This window comes from Brassica napus, chromosome C9 (genome assembly GCF_020379485.1).
Source record: "Brassica napus cultivar Da-Ae chromosome C9, Da-Ae, whole genome shotgun sequence".
Classification (NCBI taxonomy): Eukaryota; Viridiplantae; Streptophyta; class Magnoliopsida; order Brassicales; family Brassicaceae; genus Brassica; species Brassica napus.
In genome coordinates, this window is record NC_063452.1 from 12,660,611 (window position 1) to 12,675,903 (window position 15,293).

General features: G+C 41.1%; 1 protein-coding gene across 1 annotated transcript; it reads left to right on the forward strand.

Annotated features, from left to right (window-relative positions):
- Positions 1–11,018: 11,018 nt before the first annotated feature.
- Positions 11,019–15,293, forward strand: LOC125593415 (disease resistance protein RML1B-like). The gene is made up of 3 exons (XM_048770011.1): positions 11,019–12,805; positions 12,918–13,214; positions 13,825–15,293. The coding sequence occupies exons 1-3, from the start codon at positions 11,498–11,500 to the stop codon at positions 15,061–15,063; spliced, it is 2,844 nt and encodes a 947-aa protein (XP_048625968.1). The 5' UTR covers positions 11,019–11,497; the 3' UTR covers positions 15,064–15,293.

Genomic DNA, 15,293 nt, shown 5'->3' on the forward strand with positions numbered 1-15,293 from the left:
GAAGTACCGTTTAGTAACATAACACGATGATCCTATTTAGTCTGAGAATGCCTAAGATCAAAGTCTTCTTGTGATCGTTGAGAACACCTTTGTTCTAGCCGATTGCAAGGATTCAAGAGATGTTGTAAAACAAAGCTCTAAGTTTTTATAAAATAATAATCAAAGTTGTGACTCTTACAAATCAAGAGTTCACTATTTATACTAATAAGAAAAAACCCAAGTTCTTAAAGATTAAGAATTAGAATTTAATCTTTTATCCTAAAGTCTTTAATCATTATCTTTCTAAATATTAAGAATACTAATGTTTATCTAGAACAAGAATAAAAAGGAAACAATAAAACCAAAGCCCAATAGAAATAGGATGCTACCCTGCATCAGTTTCTTAACGGGTGGGCTCTGTTACCCGGGAGCGAAGTACCCGCAGAGTTCGATCACCGAGCCAGAGGAAGTTCCTTAACACTTCCTTATCCTGCTTCCTCTAGATTCAAGATTTGCCTCGTGGTTGCACCAAACCATCAAGTCAGAGATTATAGAGTCTCGCAGCTATTGCGTAGTCGCATTGGTAAATGCGAGTTACACCTCTCCTCCATTGACGAGGCTATCAGAGTTTATCGTATCCCAAGATTTCGAACAGAGCATCTGTTTATCTTTCACTCTGATTGTATTGAAGAAGACCAAAGCATTAGCGAGACAGTGTTTGAATTTAGCAGCAAACTCCACGACTTTGAGATTGTCGAGTGTGGTGTTCAGATCTTAACCGACGAAATGGAAAGGAGCTGGGCGTTTGAAAACGACTCTAAGATCAGTGACCGAAACAGATGGACAAATCTGTTTGGATCTCTCCAAACTTATGAGTTACGACGATTGAAGCAAGGTAGTTGATGACGTGGCCGCTTACGTGAGCTAAAACATCATGGCTCGTCATATTGGATTCACAAATCTTTTTTTTTACTTTGAAAAGATATAAGGAAAATAAATTCAATTTTCCCATGTCTTTCAATTCGGTTCGAATTTTATGTTATTCGGATAACCATGTGTTGTTGCTCTAAACCAACCACTCACGCGTCTATTACCGTAAATGGCGTTGCCACCTCTTACCATCAGCAAGTTGACAAGATACAAAACAAGTAGGAAGGTTCCTTGATTAAGTAATTGTCAACATGGTATTAATGCATTTCACATTTTCAAGTGAGATCTTACACCATGGATTATTTTTTTGGTCAACTGTGTTAGCTGACCGTGAACATATTAATGTATACAATCTGATATCTAAACAAATATATTTTATAACTAGTGTTACTAAACTGAATTTTATCTTGTTCAAAGTATCTGCATCTTCAGGTTTAACAACAACAAGTGTTTGATTAACAGTTCTCCTTTCTTTATAAAAAAAGTCGTTTACTTTTAGGAGTTTGAACTTGAAGAAGTAAAAATACGAATGGACTTATGATCTCTCTCCCTCTCTCGTCAACGGTTAAGGGAGGCCCATGTTCTCCTTCGTATATGATTTAACAACAACAAGTGTTAGTTTGCTTCCTAATTTAAAAGAGCACCACTAAAGAACTACATATCTATGGTTGTCATTTTGCGTAAATCGCTCAAAGTCTTGACTCTTGAGGTAAAGAACAAGAAACCTATTATTTTATTTCATATGAAAGTTTCTCTTTACATAAGTCAACGCGGTTCGCAATACACACAAGGATCCCTGTTTTTATAATATAATTTCTGTATCTATATCTTTCCGGAAAAATCATTTGAAGTGAAACATTGACTTCAACTTCTCTTCACCCTTTTTCTTCTCTCTTATTTCTCATGGCTTCTCTTACTTCTTCATTGTCGACTCGCAACTGGAGTTACAATGTCTTTGCGAGCTTTCACGGGCCTGATGTCCGTAAAACACTTCTCAGCCACATGCGTGAACAGTTTAATGTCAATGGGATCACTATGTATAATGATCAAAAGATGGTGAGAAGCGAAGAGATAGCTCCTTCACTCACAAATGGTATAAGAGAATCTAGGATCGCGATTGTGATTCTCTCCAAGAAATATGCGTCGTCAAGCTGGTGTTTGGATGAATTGGTGGAGATATTGGAGTGCAAAAAATCTATGGGACAGATAGTGATGACCATCTTCTATGGAGTGGAGCCATCTGATGTACGGAAACAGACCGGGGAATTCGGGATCGCTTTCGAGGATACTTGTGAACATAAGACGAAGGAGGCAAAGCAGAAATGGATCAAAGCTTTGACTAATGTGAGCAACATTGCTGGAGAAGACTTCCTAAGATGGTTAGTTTTTATTTTCTTATAGGTTATACAAAGAAAATAAATAGTTAATGTTGTTATAAGGGAATGGTTTTGTTGAATGGATACTAGAACTCCATGTTATAAAGTATTGGGAACAGAGAAAGGTTATCATGTGACTATTTGATGGAAACTATTGGGTGCTTTCTGTAGAAGTTGTATTTCATATATCTTTCACAATGTACAAGAGTTCCAATATATACACAAGAAGACTAGGGAAGATATGAACAACATTCCTTAAAGAGAGGAACTAGAATATTATGCAGTAAATGGTAGATCTTCATCGTATATTCTTCTTATCTTTACACGCCCCCTCAAGATAGAGTGGGAGAGCACACTCCAATCTTGTGTCTGAGTTCCAAGAACCGTGCACGAGAAAGGGGTTTAGTAAGAGCATCCGCAAGCTGGTCTCGAGTGTTGACATGAGCGACTGCAAGTGCTCCGCTTTGAACCTGATTGCGGACAAAGTGGTAGTCGATGGCTATGTGTTTCATCCTAGAGTGGAAGACCGGATTGGCACAGAGGAAAGTAGCCCCGACATTGTCACAAAAAAATGACAGGTTTAGCTGGTAAAGAGACCCCAAGTTCTGAAAGAACATTACAGATCCAGTTTATTTTCGAGGCCGCATTAACTACAGCTCTGTATTCAGCCTCTGTGGACGACCTTGCGACTCCGTTCTGTTCTGTTTCTTGGACGACCAGGATATTGGGTGCTTGCCAAGGTAGACAACATACGAGTTGGTGGAGACGTAGTCGTCGTAATTACCAGCCCAGTCTGCATCTGAGTATCCTTGAAGAACCAGTTTGTTAGTGGCAGAGAAGTAAATATCGTGTGTCGGAGTGCCGGCAAGATATCGCAGTATTCTCTTGGCCGCTTGCCAGTGATCCTCTGTTGGCATGTGCATGAACTGAGACAGTTTGTTGACTGCGAAGGCGATATCCAGACGCGTGAACTGGAGGTATTGAAGGCTTCCGATGAGGCGTCTGTACTTTGTGGGATCCACGAGAGCGATACCCGAGTGGAGATGGAGTTTTGGTGAGGACGCCATAGGGGTGGTGACGGGTTTGGCATTGGTCATGTCATATTTATGCAGCAGATCGAGAATGTATTTTCGTTGACACAGGTGAAGCCTGTCTATGGTTTGATGCGCTTCAACACCGAGGAAATAATTGAGGTCTTCTGGGTCCTTAACTGAGAACCGCTCTGCAAGCAAGGTGAGAACGCGCTGAATACCAGTCACTGTATTGCCAGTGATCAAGATGTCGTCAACATATATGAGAAGATAGATGTGTTGGCCAGCAGTGTGTAGAATGAACAGCAATGTGTCAGCGAGAGAATTCTGAAAGCCGAGACTGAGAAGGAAGGTTTTGAGCTCGACATACCATGCCCATGGGGCTTGTTTGAGACCATAAACTGCTTTGTTGAGGCGACATACATAGTCCAGTTTGTCTGCGTCGACGAACCCTGGTGGTTGGTCCATATAGACTTCCTCAGTCAGAGTACCTTGTAAGAACGCGTTGCTGACATCTAACTGTTTGATAGGCCATGAGTTACTCACTGCAACATCAAGAGCAAGGCGCAAGGTAGTGGACTTGATCACTGGGCTAAAGGTCTCTATGTAGTCCCAACCAAACTCTTGGTTATACCCTTTTGCAACAAGTCACGACTTGGAGCATTTGTGCGAGCTGTCGGCATTGTACTTGTCTTTGTACAACCATCTGCAGCCAACTACATTGGTGTGAGGTTTCGAGGAACAAGATCGTACGTTCCGTTACGAGCAAACGCATCAATCTATGGACATGGACCCTCTCCACTTCTTGTCTTTGAGAGCTTGAGTAACCGTCGTTGGTTCCGTAGCTCGAGTTGATAGCAGAGCCGCAGAGTAATTGTATTTGGGGTTGGGCTTTGATAACTGATTCTTTTTCCGAGTAACCATGGAGTGTTGATTCGGAGGTGGAGGAGGCGGTGAAGGTGGTGGCGACGATGATGATGGAGAGGTCGCGGATGAATGATGTTCTGACGAGGAGCCAGAGGTCAGAGATGGCGATGGTGTGGGCATGTGTTCGCCATGATGTACGCTGGAACCAGTCGACAACTTTGCGCTGGAACCAGTCGACAACTCTGCGCTCACGGTATGATCGTTAGTAACACTAAGAGAAGGTGTAGTATAAGATACCTGTTCTGACGAGTGAGGTTCTGAGCTCGTGGTTTCCGTTTGCTGTACGAGTGGTGGTTTGGGAGAAGGAATTATTGTGACTGGTGGTGATGTATAAGGTGGGGAGGTTTCGGGTGGGGATGGGTTTGAGTGTGAAGCGATGAGCTTTGGAAAAGGGAACACGGACTCGTCGAACTTGACATGTTTTGAGACATAGATACGACCAGTGCTGGGCTGTAAGCACAAGTACGCGCTTTGAGTAGGCTAGTAGCCTATGAAGACGAAAGGCGTCGATATGTATTCAAGTTTGTGACTTGTATACGGCCGGAGCCATGGAAAACAGAGGCAGCTGTAGGCTCTTGTTTTTGAGTAGTTCGGTTGTGTACCAAAGATCTTGTGCAGAGGAGTGTCCATGTTTAAGACCGGTGTGGGGAGGCGATTGATCAGGTAGTTGGCGGTTGCAAAAGCATAGGTCCAGTACTTCTTGGGCATTGACGCATGAGTAAGCAAGGTAAGGCCAGTCTCAACAAGATGGCGGTGCTTTCTCTTTGATATTCCGTTATGTTCAGGCGTGTGGGGAGGGGAGGTGAGGTGAGAGATGCCAGCATCAGCGAGAAGTTGTCTGAGGGCGATGAACTCTCCTCCATTATCTGAGTAGAGAGTCCCTATTTTGGTCGAGAGTTTGTTCTCCACAAGCGATTTGAATGTCTGGAAGGTAGCGTTGACTTGTGATTTGAGTTTGAGCGGAAAGACCCATGTGTAGCGGCTGAAGTGATCTATTAACACCAAGTAGTACTTGTAATTCTCAACAGATTCTATAGGTGAACTCCATAGGTCTGTGTAAACATATTCTAGGGGACGAGAAGAGGTGATTGTGTTTTGAAAGAAAGGCAGTTTATGAGATTTATTGATAGCACAATCTGAGCACAAAGTGTTTTGGGTTACAGATTTGGTGCAAGGTAAGGAAAAATTGGAAACAACACTTTTAAGAATAGAAGCAGCAGGATGTCCTAGGCGAAAATGCTAATCAGACAAAGTTATTTTTGGGTTTGAGGAAGCAAAGAAAGCATGAAAGGTTGATGGTTGAGTTGGCCACTCATACAGCTCATCCTTGGTCTTGCCTTGGATTAACGGGACCCCCGAGCTGAGATCCTTCACCTGAAAAGAAGCAGGGAAAAATTCTACAGAAACCTTATTAGCATTACATAGACGATATACTGAGTTAAGGTTCTTTATGATAACTCCTTCACTGCTTGATAACTCCTTCACTGCTTGTACTCTTGTTTCTGTGTTGTAGGCCGGAACTTTGGAGTTGTTGTTCCAGTTGTTGCTCCAGTTGGAGTTTTGTCCTCGTTGGTGATTTTGTTGTTGTTTAGGACGAGAGGAAGCAACGTTCGCAGTCATAGGGATTGTGTTCGAGACAGGCGTGGAGATCGCTAAGAGCTTTGATTCTCTGTTTATGAGTTTCTCATGAATCTCTACGATAGAAGGAGAGGTGTCTCGCCCTTTGGTCTGCTCGATTACAGCCTTGTAATCATCAGGGAGGCCATCAATTATGTATTCCACTTTATCTTCATGATCCAAGGGCTTCCCAAGTAGAGCTAGTTGATCAAAACGAGTGGTCAGTCCTCGCATGTAATCGTCGATAGTTTTGTCCCCCTTAGTGTACTGCTTGTTGGGAAAATTACCCAATATCGATGAGATGAAGATGGGATTAGACAACTAAAAGATTTAAGAAGAAGACTCTTTATAATTTTGGAAAGGGTTTACAAAGATTTTATTTTGAGAACTCTCTCTTACAAATGTTTTCTCTCTTTGTTTTCTTGATGTGTATGATTACAAATGGTGCCAAGCACCCCTATTTATACAAGTGGAGGAGCACACTCCAACAAGTTCTAGATTTCTCTAAATTATTATTTATTTAAAAATATCTAACTCCATAACTTTCTCTCTTCTTCTACACAATTCTTCTTCTACACACTTCTTCATCCTTCTCCATTTTTCTCTACATATCTCCTCTTCTTGGGCTCTTGGTTTATAACTTGATTAGTTATTATTCTTGGGCTAATGAGGGAAAACCCAACAAATCTCCCCCTTCCCGATTTAGCCCGAAACCGTTGTCATCCCCGTGCCTTTGCAACAATCTTCAAACTTCTTGATCGGTAATACCTTAGTCATAAAGTCTGACCAGTTTTCATCGGTGTGTACCTTGTTGAGATGTAGAAGCTTCTCTTCAAGAACTTCTCGAATCCAATGATGCCGAATGTCGATGTGCTTCGAGCGAGAGTGAAATGTTGGATTCTTTGCTAGGTGAATAGCACTTTGGTTGTCACATAGCATGTTGTACTTTTCTTGTTTTACTCCTAACTCAAGCAAGAAATTCTTCATCCATAGCATCTCCTTGCATGCTTCCGTTGCTGCGATGTATTCTGCTTCCGTGGTGGATAAGGCAACACACTTTTGTAGTTTCGATTGCCAGGAAACAGCCCCCCCCCTGCAAAGGTAGTAACAAAGCCTGATGTTGATTTCCTTGAATCTTTATCACCAGCCCAATCTGCATCGGTGTAACCGTTCAGCTCCAATTTTCCATTGCCAAAACATAGACACTTCTTCGTTGTGCCTCGTAGATAGCGTAGGATCCACTTAACTGCTTTCCAATGCTCCTTTCCTGGATTCGCTAGAAAGCGACTCACAACTCCTACAGCATAGGCAATGTCGGGTCTGGTGCACACCATAGCATACATGAGACTGCCCACTGCTGATGCATATGGGGTAGTCTTCATTTCCTCTTTCTCCTTCTCACTTGTTGGACTTTGCTTCGAACTTAGCTTGAAATGTCCACCAAGTGGAGTGCTCACCGGCTTTGCTTTGTGCATGTTGAATCTCTCCAACACCCTTTCAACATATCGTTCTTGGGACAACCATAAAAGCTTCTTTGGCCTATCCCGAGTGATCTTCATTCCAAGAATCTGTCTCGCTTGCCCCAGATCTTTCATCGCAAAACACCTTCCCAAATCTTTCTTTAATGCGGCTATCTTGTTGCGATCTTGACCCACAATTAACATATCATCAACATAGAGCAATAATATGAGAAAGTCGCCGCTTTCGTACCTCTTTATGAAAACGCAATGATCATTCTTGGTTTTCTTGAAGTTATGATCCACCATGAAGGAGTCAAACTTCTTGTACCATTGTCTTGGAGCTTGCTTGAGACCGTAAAGACTCTTCTTTAATCGGCACACCAAGTCTTCTTTTCCTGGAACCTTGAATCCTTCAGGTTGCTCCATATAGATCTCCTCCTCGAGTTCACCATGTAGAAAGGCCGTCTTGACATCGAGTTGTTCAATCTCCAAGTCTAGAACCGCTGCTAGACCAAGAACCACTCGGATAGAGGACATCTTCACCACTGGAGAGAATATTTCTTCAAAATCTATGCCTTTCTTTTGGTTGAATCCTTTCACAACCAATCGAGCTTTGTATCTTGGATTTGAGCTTTTCTCTTCATACTTCAACCTGTACACCCATTTGTTCTTCAAGGCTCTCTTTCCTTTTGGTAGCTTCATCAGCTCATAAGTGTGATTATCATGCAAGGATTGCATTTCTTCTTGCATAGCTTCAACCCACTCATCTCTATGAGTGTCTCCTATGGCCTCCTCATAGCTTTGAGGCTCCCCCTCATCTGTAAGATTAACGTACTCATCTCGATAATATCTTACAGATGGTCTTGTCTCTCTTCCAGACCTTCTTGGCTCATGTTCTTCCTCTGGCTCCACTTGAACTTCTTCTTCACCTTCATCACCATTCGGATCCATGATAGGATCCCCTTCGCCCTCATCTCCAATCACTTGTTCATGATCTTGAAGCTTATGAGAATCTTCATTCCTTACAACCCTTAGCTTTGGTTTCTTTGATTTGTTGATTGCTTCGATTGTTTGATCTTCAAAGAAAACAACATCTCTGCTTCGGATAATTTTTTTGTTAACCGGATCCCAAAGCCGATAGCCGAAATCATCTCTTGGTGACCCAAGATAGATGCACTCTTTAGTCTTGGAGTCTAGCTTGGCTCGTTCATCCTTAGGTATATGGACAAATGCTCTGCAACCGAACACCTTCAAATGGTTGTAAGAGACCTTCTTACCCGACCAAACTTCCTCCGGGACATCGCCTTCCAAAGGAACTGATGGTGTAAGATTTATGACGTCCACTGCAGTCTTTATGGCTTCTCCCCAAAATGGCTTGGGTAGTTTAGCGTGAGAGAGCATGCACCGAACTCTTTCTGTGATCGTTCGATTCATTATTTCAGCTAGCCCGTTCAGTTGTGGCGTCTTTGGTGGTGTCTTCTCCATCCTGATTCCATGAGCTTTGCAAAACGCTTCAAAGGGACCTCGGTACTCTCCACCATTGTCAGATCGAACACACTTGAGTTTTTGACCCGTACTTCACTCTGCTTGGGCTACAAATTCCTTGAAAGTATCAAGAACTTGATCTTTTGAATTCAAAAGGTATACCCATACCTTCCTTGAATGGTCATCAATAAAGGTGACGAAATATGATGCCCTCCATTGGATTTATCGGACATGGAGCATACGTTAGTATGCACAAGATCAAGAATATGTTTTCTTCTCATAGGCGTAGATGATCTTCGGAAAGCGACCCTATGTTGTTTTTCGGCTAAGCAATCATGACATGGTGAGAGAGGAATACCTTTCATATCAGGAAGAAGTTTCTTGCGAGAAAGTATATTTAAACCTTTCTCACTCATATGCCCGAGTCTTCGGTGCCATATATCGATGTCATCACTTGCGACATTTACTTCTTCCTTGCAAAGCTTGGCTTGAGTAACGTATAATGAGCCTTCTTTTCTTCCTCGAGCCATGATCAAACTTCCTTTGGTTAACTTCCATTTGCCACCACCAAAATGACTGTCCAAGCCGACATCATCGAGCTTTCCGGTTGATATGAGATTGAGTCGCATGTCGGGAACATGTCTCACATCCTTGAGAACTATCTTACATCCAGTGTTTGATGTAAGAATAACATCCCCCTTTCCAATGATCTTGCTTCTTCCTTGATTTCCCATTTGAACATTACCAAAGTTACCACTTTGATAGGTTGTGAAGAAGCTTCCATGAGGGGTGACGTGAAAAGAAGCACCAGAATCAACGATCCATGAGCTATCATCAGAGCTAAGATTACATTCTCCAACGAGATATAATTCTTCGCTCTGGTCTTCCACAATGGTGGTAGTCTTGTCTTCATGCTTCTTTGTAGGATTGAACCGGTCTGGTTTGATATTACCGGCTTGTTTGTCTTTCTTGAGAAACCGACATTCCGACTTCATGTGACCCGGTTTGCCACAGTAATAGCAAGTAACTCTCGGACGTGACTTAGATCTTCCTCGAGATTGGTCTCGTCCTCTGCTTCTGTTTTGGCCACGAGTCTCTTCTCTACCTCGTCTATCAACAATGTTAGCTTCTGAATAAGAACTCGAACCTCGCTCCTTCCTGCGAACTTCTTCGTTTAGAAGGCTATCAGTGACGGTGTCCATGGTAAGCTTTCCCTCCGGTGCTGAATTGCTTAGAGTGACAACTAGTGTGTCCCAACTCTCCGGTAGTGAACTAAGGAGTAAAAGGGCTTGCATTTCGTCTTCAACCTTCATATCAACTTTGTTAAGCTGATTTACAATCCCCTTGAAATTGTTCAAGTGCTCCATCATGCTCTGGCCATCCTTGTACTCCAACTTTACCAACCGTCGAACAAGAAGAGCTTTGTTTCGAGGTGTTTTCTTTTGAATCATGGATTCAAGTTTTGTCCATAATTCAAAAGCATTTGTGTAGGTAGAAACATGTTCAAAGAGAGATCGGTCAATGTACTTACGGATTACAGCAACCGCCTTTCGGTTTAGTATTTCCCATGTTTTGTCATCCTTTCCTTCCGGCTTCTCCTTCATGATGATGGGTTCATGCAAATCCTTACAATAAAGGTGATCTTCCATCATCGGTTTCCAATAAGAGTAGTTGTCTGTCGTGAGTTTGAACATGTAACCTTCAACGGTAACAGTAGCCTCCATTTTGAATCTCACGGGTCTTGATGTTATGTTTGAACCTGGCTCTGATACCACTTGTTGGGAAAATTACCCAATATCGATGAGATGAAGATGGGATTAGACAACTAAAAGATTTAAGAAGAAGACTCTTTATAATTTTGGAAAGGGTTTACAAAGATTTTATTTTGAGAACTCTCTCTTACAAATGTTTTCTCTCTTTGTTTTCTTGATGTGTATGATTACAAATGGTGCCAAGCACCCCTATTTATACAAGTGGAGGAGCACACTCCAACAAGTTCTAGATTTCTCTAAATTATTATTTATTTCAAAATATCTAACTCCATAACTTTCTCTCTTCTTCTACACAATTCTTCTTCTACACACTTCTTCATCCTTCTCCATTTTTCTCTACATATCTCCTCTTCTTGGGCTCTTGGGTTATAACTTGATTAGTTATTATTCTTGGGCTAATGAGGGAAAACCCAACACTGCTTTAGCTGAAGCCAGAGTTGTTGAATGTGGCCTCTGCTTGGAGTGGCATACGTAGCGCTGAGGGACTTCCACATCTCATAAGCAGTCGTTGTGTTGGTGACAAGCGACTGGATCGAAGGCGACAGAGTTCCTAATAGGCCACTGTATATGAGACGATCTTGGCGGTGCCACTTCGTGTGTTCTGGGTTTGTGACAGTCGCGTCATCGACGGTGATCGTTGGAGGAGGGGCTGGTGAAGATCCATCGAGGTGACCAGCTAAAGCGTAGCCGTTAAGTAAAGCATGGAGCTGAGGGTTCCACGTCATGTAGTTCGTTGATGTGAGTTTGTTGACGTTAACCATGTTAATGTTGAGAAGAGGTTTTGTGGCGTCGAGTTCTTCAGCGATAGCAGCCATGGTGTTTTTGGTGAGAAGAGATCGAGATCGGGATGAGATGAGGGTGTGGCGGCTGCTAAATTTTTTTTTTTTTTTTTTTAGGGTAATCCGTATTGCTCTGATACCATGCAGAAGTTGTATTTCATATATCTTTCACAATGTACAAGAGTTCCAATATATACAAGAAGACTAGAGAAGATATTAACAACATTCTTTAGAGAGGAACTAGAATATTATGCAGTAAATGGTAGATCTTCATCGTATATTCTTCTTATCCTTACACTTTCCTGTTCTTTCTCTTTTGTTAGGGCAAATGAAGCGGACATGATCAAGCAAATTGCCAGAGACGTTTCAGATAAACTCAATGCTACACCGTCTAGAGACTTTGATGGCATGTTGGGACTTGAACCTCACATAAGAGAATTGAAGTCTTTACTAAATTTAGATGATAATGGAGTTATGATGGTTGCAATCACTGGTCCTGCGGGCATTGGTAAGACCACCATTGCTAGTAGGGCTTTACAAAATCAAATCTCTAATAGGTTTCAGCTTACTTGTTTTGTGGACAACCTTAGGGAAAACAATCATAGTGGTTTTGATGAACATGGTTGGAAGCTGCGTTTACAGGAGCAATTTCTTTCAAATCTCTTGAATCTTGGTAGAATTAGGATAGGCCATTCTGGTGTGATAGAAGAAAGGCTATCCAAGCATAGGGTGCTCATCATTCTTGATGATGTGTACCATATAAAGCAATTAGAAGCGCTAGCAAATAAAACAACATGGTTTGGTTCTGGAAGCAGGATTATAATTACCACAGAAAACAAAGAGATTTTGCAGCAACATGGTATCAAAAATATGTACCGTGTGGGGCTTCCATCTGATGAACAAGCGCTCAAGATCTTATGCAGATATGCTTTTGGAAACAACTCTCACAACCAGGGTTTTGAAAAGCTTGTACCAAGAGTGACAAAGCTTTGTGATAACCTTCCGTTGGGTCTAAGTGTTGTGGGTTCATCTTTGCGTGGGAAGGAGGCGGATGAATGGGAAGAGGTACTGAGCAGGCTGGAGACTAATCTTGATCGAGATAGCGGAACTATTCTTGATCGAGATATTGAGGACGTACTAAGAGTGGGCTATGAGAGCTTAGATGAGAATGAGCAAACGCTATTCCTCCACATTGCAGTCTTTTTCAACTATAAAAGTTGGAATCTCGTGAACACCATGTTCGATGACAGTGACTTGGATGTCAAACATGGGTTGAAGATCCTTGTAAACAGATCTCTCATCATAGAGACCATTGGATATGAGCATAGAATAGTGATGCACAGATTACTAGAACAAATGGGTAAAAAAGCCATTCAAAAACAAGACCCTTGGAAACGCCGGATCTTGATGAATGCTCGGGAGATTTGTGATGTTCTTCAACATGCCAAAGTAAGTTCTTTCTCCTGTATTTACTATATTTTTTGTTCAGTAAGTGTCATTCTTTAAACCAAACATTTGCCAGGGGGTGCTTACAGTTTCTATTTATTTGGAATTTGACTAGGGTACATGGAATGTTCTTGGTATATCGTTTGATATATCAAGAATCAACGAACTATCCATCAGCAAGAAAGCTTTTAAAAGAATGACTGATCTCCGATTCCTCAAAATTTACAAAAGACAATATGACGGGAATGATAGAATGCATATACCGGAGGAGATTCAGTTTCCGTGCGGACTAAGGTTACTAGATTGGGAAGCATATCCGAGCAAGTGTCTTCCTCCTACGTTCAATCCTCAATATCTTGTTGAACTCAGTATGAAGAATAGCAAGCTCGCGAAGCTATGGGAAGGGATCAAGGTATTGTACTTTAATAATATAAAATAGGTTTTTATCCGCATTTTCTAAGTAATTTCTCTTATTTTTTTGATAAAGTTTTAATTTATAAAAAAAAAATATTTGTGCTTATTTTGTTAATATTCGTTAACCGATTTTGTTAATATTTTTCGTAGTACATAAAAGTAGTTTTGCGTGGTCTTAAGGTTTTTAAAATATAAATGATGTTGATCGTAAATGATAATACTATAGATAACTTTTATTATAATAGAAATGAATTTATATATACAATAGTACTTAATTTTATTTGACATTTCTAACCCGTTTTAGATATTATATTTTGGTCATGTTGATAAATATAAATTTCATTTCTAGATTTAGATTAAAAATGAATTTAAAATATATTAATATTAATTTGAATATTTCATTTTATAATATTCATTTTAAGAACTTGAAATATGCTAAAAATACATTAATTTATGTTGTTAGTCACATTAAAATATATTAATATTAATTTATAATAGAGTATAGTATATTTTATGCTAGTTCTGTATAGTATATATTTTAATAAGATAGATATGTATATTTTATCTTCATGTTATATGATTTTCTTTCTTTTTCTGTCTACGTTCAGCCGCTTGCAAATCTCCAGAAGGTGGATTTTTCAGGATCTGTTCATTTGAAGGAACTTCCCGATCTTTCAAATGCTACAAATCTTGAGAAGTTGGATCTAATAGGCTGCGGGAGCTTGGTAGAGATTCCATCCTCTTGTTCGAATCTTCATAAACTACAGAAGTTGTGGGTGAGTGGATGCATAAACCTACAAGTAATTCCAGCTCGCATGAACTTGGCATCCCTTGATGAAGTCTTCATGAGAGGATGCTCAAGGTTGAAAAACATTCCAGTCATGTCAACGAACATCAGAAAACTGTGTATATCTGAGACAGCGGTTGAAGATGTGCCTGCATCAACTACGCTGTGGACTCGTCTTACGTCTCTCAGTATAAACAAAGGTGGAAAGCTAAAGAGATTAACATATCTCCCCAAGAATGTCACAGATCTAGACCTAAGCTATTCTGATATTCAAAAGATCTCAGATAGTATCAAAGCCCTTCATCAGCTACGGAACCTTAATCTAGCTGGCTGCACAAGACTCGCGTCATTACCAAAGCTCCCTGGCTCGGTCAAAACCATAATAGCGGAAGACTGTGAGTCACTGGAGACCGTATCTAGCTCTTTGAACAATCCAAATGCGCGGCTCAATTTCATCAACTGCTTCAAACTTAGTCAACAAGCAAGAAGAGCAATTTTTAAACAATCTTTCTTTACAGGAGGGGCACTCTTACCAGGAACAGAAGTGCCTGAAGAGTTCGATCACCGAGGAAGAGGAACCTCATTGACTATTCGTCCAGACGGTAACCCTTACAGCGGCTTTGTGGTTTGCGTCGTGATTTCTCCTAAGCAGCAAGAGTTTAGTTTTTCCCAGCTAAAGTGTCGTCGCATAGGCGTAGCTCAAGACGACTTCTATCCAGTTGAAATGTTGGTCTACGTAGGCGAAGTCCACAAGTTTCGAAGGGAGCATCTATTTGTTTTCGACTCTCGGTTTCTAGAGTTCTACCCATCTGATATGAGCAGAGAGATAGTACTCGAGCTGAGCAGCAACTCCAACGATTTCAATATTATTGACTGTGGTGCCAGGATCTTGACCGACGAGAATGGGAGCGATGAATGTGGCTTAGACGACCAAGTGTTAGAAGACGAAACTGAGCTTGGACCTGCCGAAGCATTTGAATATGGCCTCGAACATACAAATGAAGCAGTCTGTTACTCGGAAGAAGTGGACGGTGGAAAACGTACTGATTGTTGGAGTTAGCTCTTGCTCTGCTTCGATCTCTCCCGTTTGACAAGATTTGTTTCGGGAAGAAGACGATAAAATCTGGACATAACTAGGGCAGATGTCTATAGATATGCGATGCTGAGGTTATTGTAGTTAGACTGAAGATATTATAGATCTTGTTAATTCGGGAAGTGGTTTAAATTTCATTCCACCGTAAAAGTTCATATTCTTTACCAGACAAAGATTGATTAGTTATCATTTATCAA

Coding starts and splice junctions, on each gene's coding strand:
- LOC125593415 (XM_048770011.1), top strand. CDS start 11,498: ATGCAGAAGTTGTATTTCATATATCTTTCACAATGTACAAGAGTTCCA. Junction 12,806..12,917: donor ATGTTCTTCAACATGCCAAA/GTAAGTTCTTTC, acceptor GAATTTGACTAG/GGTACATGGAATGTTCTTGG. Junction 13,215..13,824: donor AGCTATGGGAAGGGATCAAG/GTATTGTACTTT, acceptor GTCTACGTTCAG/CCGCTTGCAAATCTCCAGAA.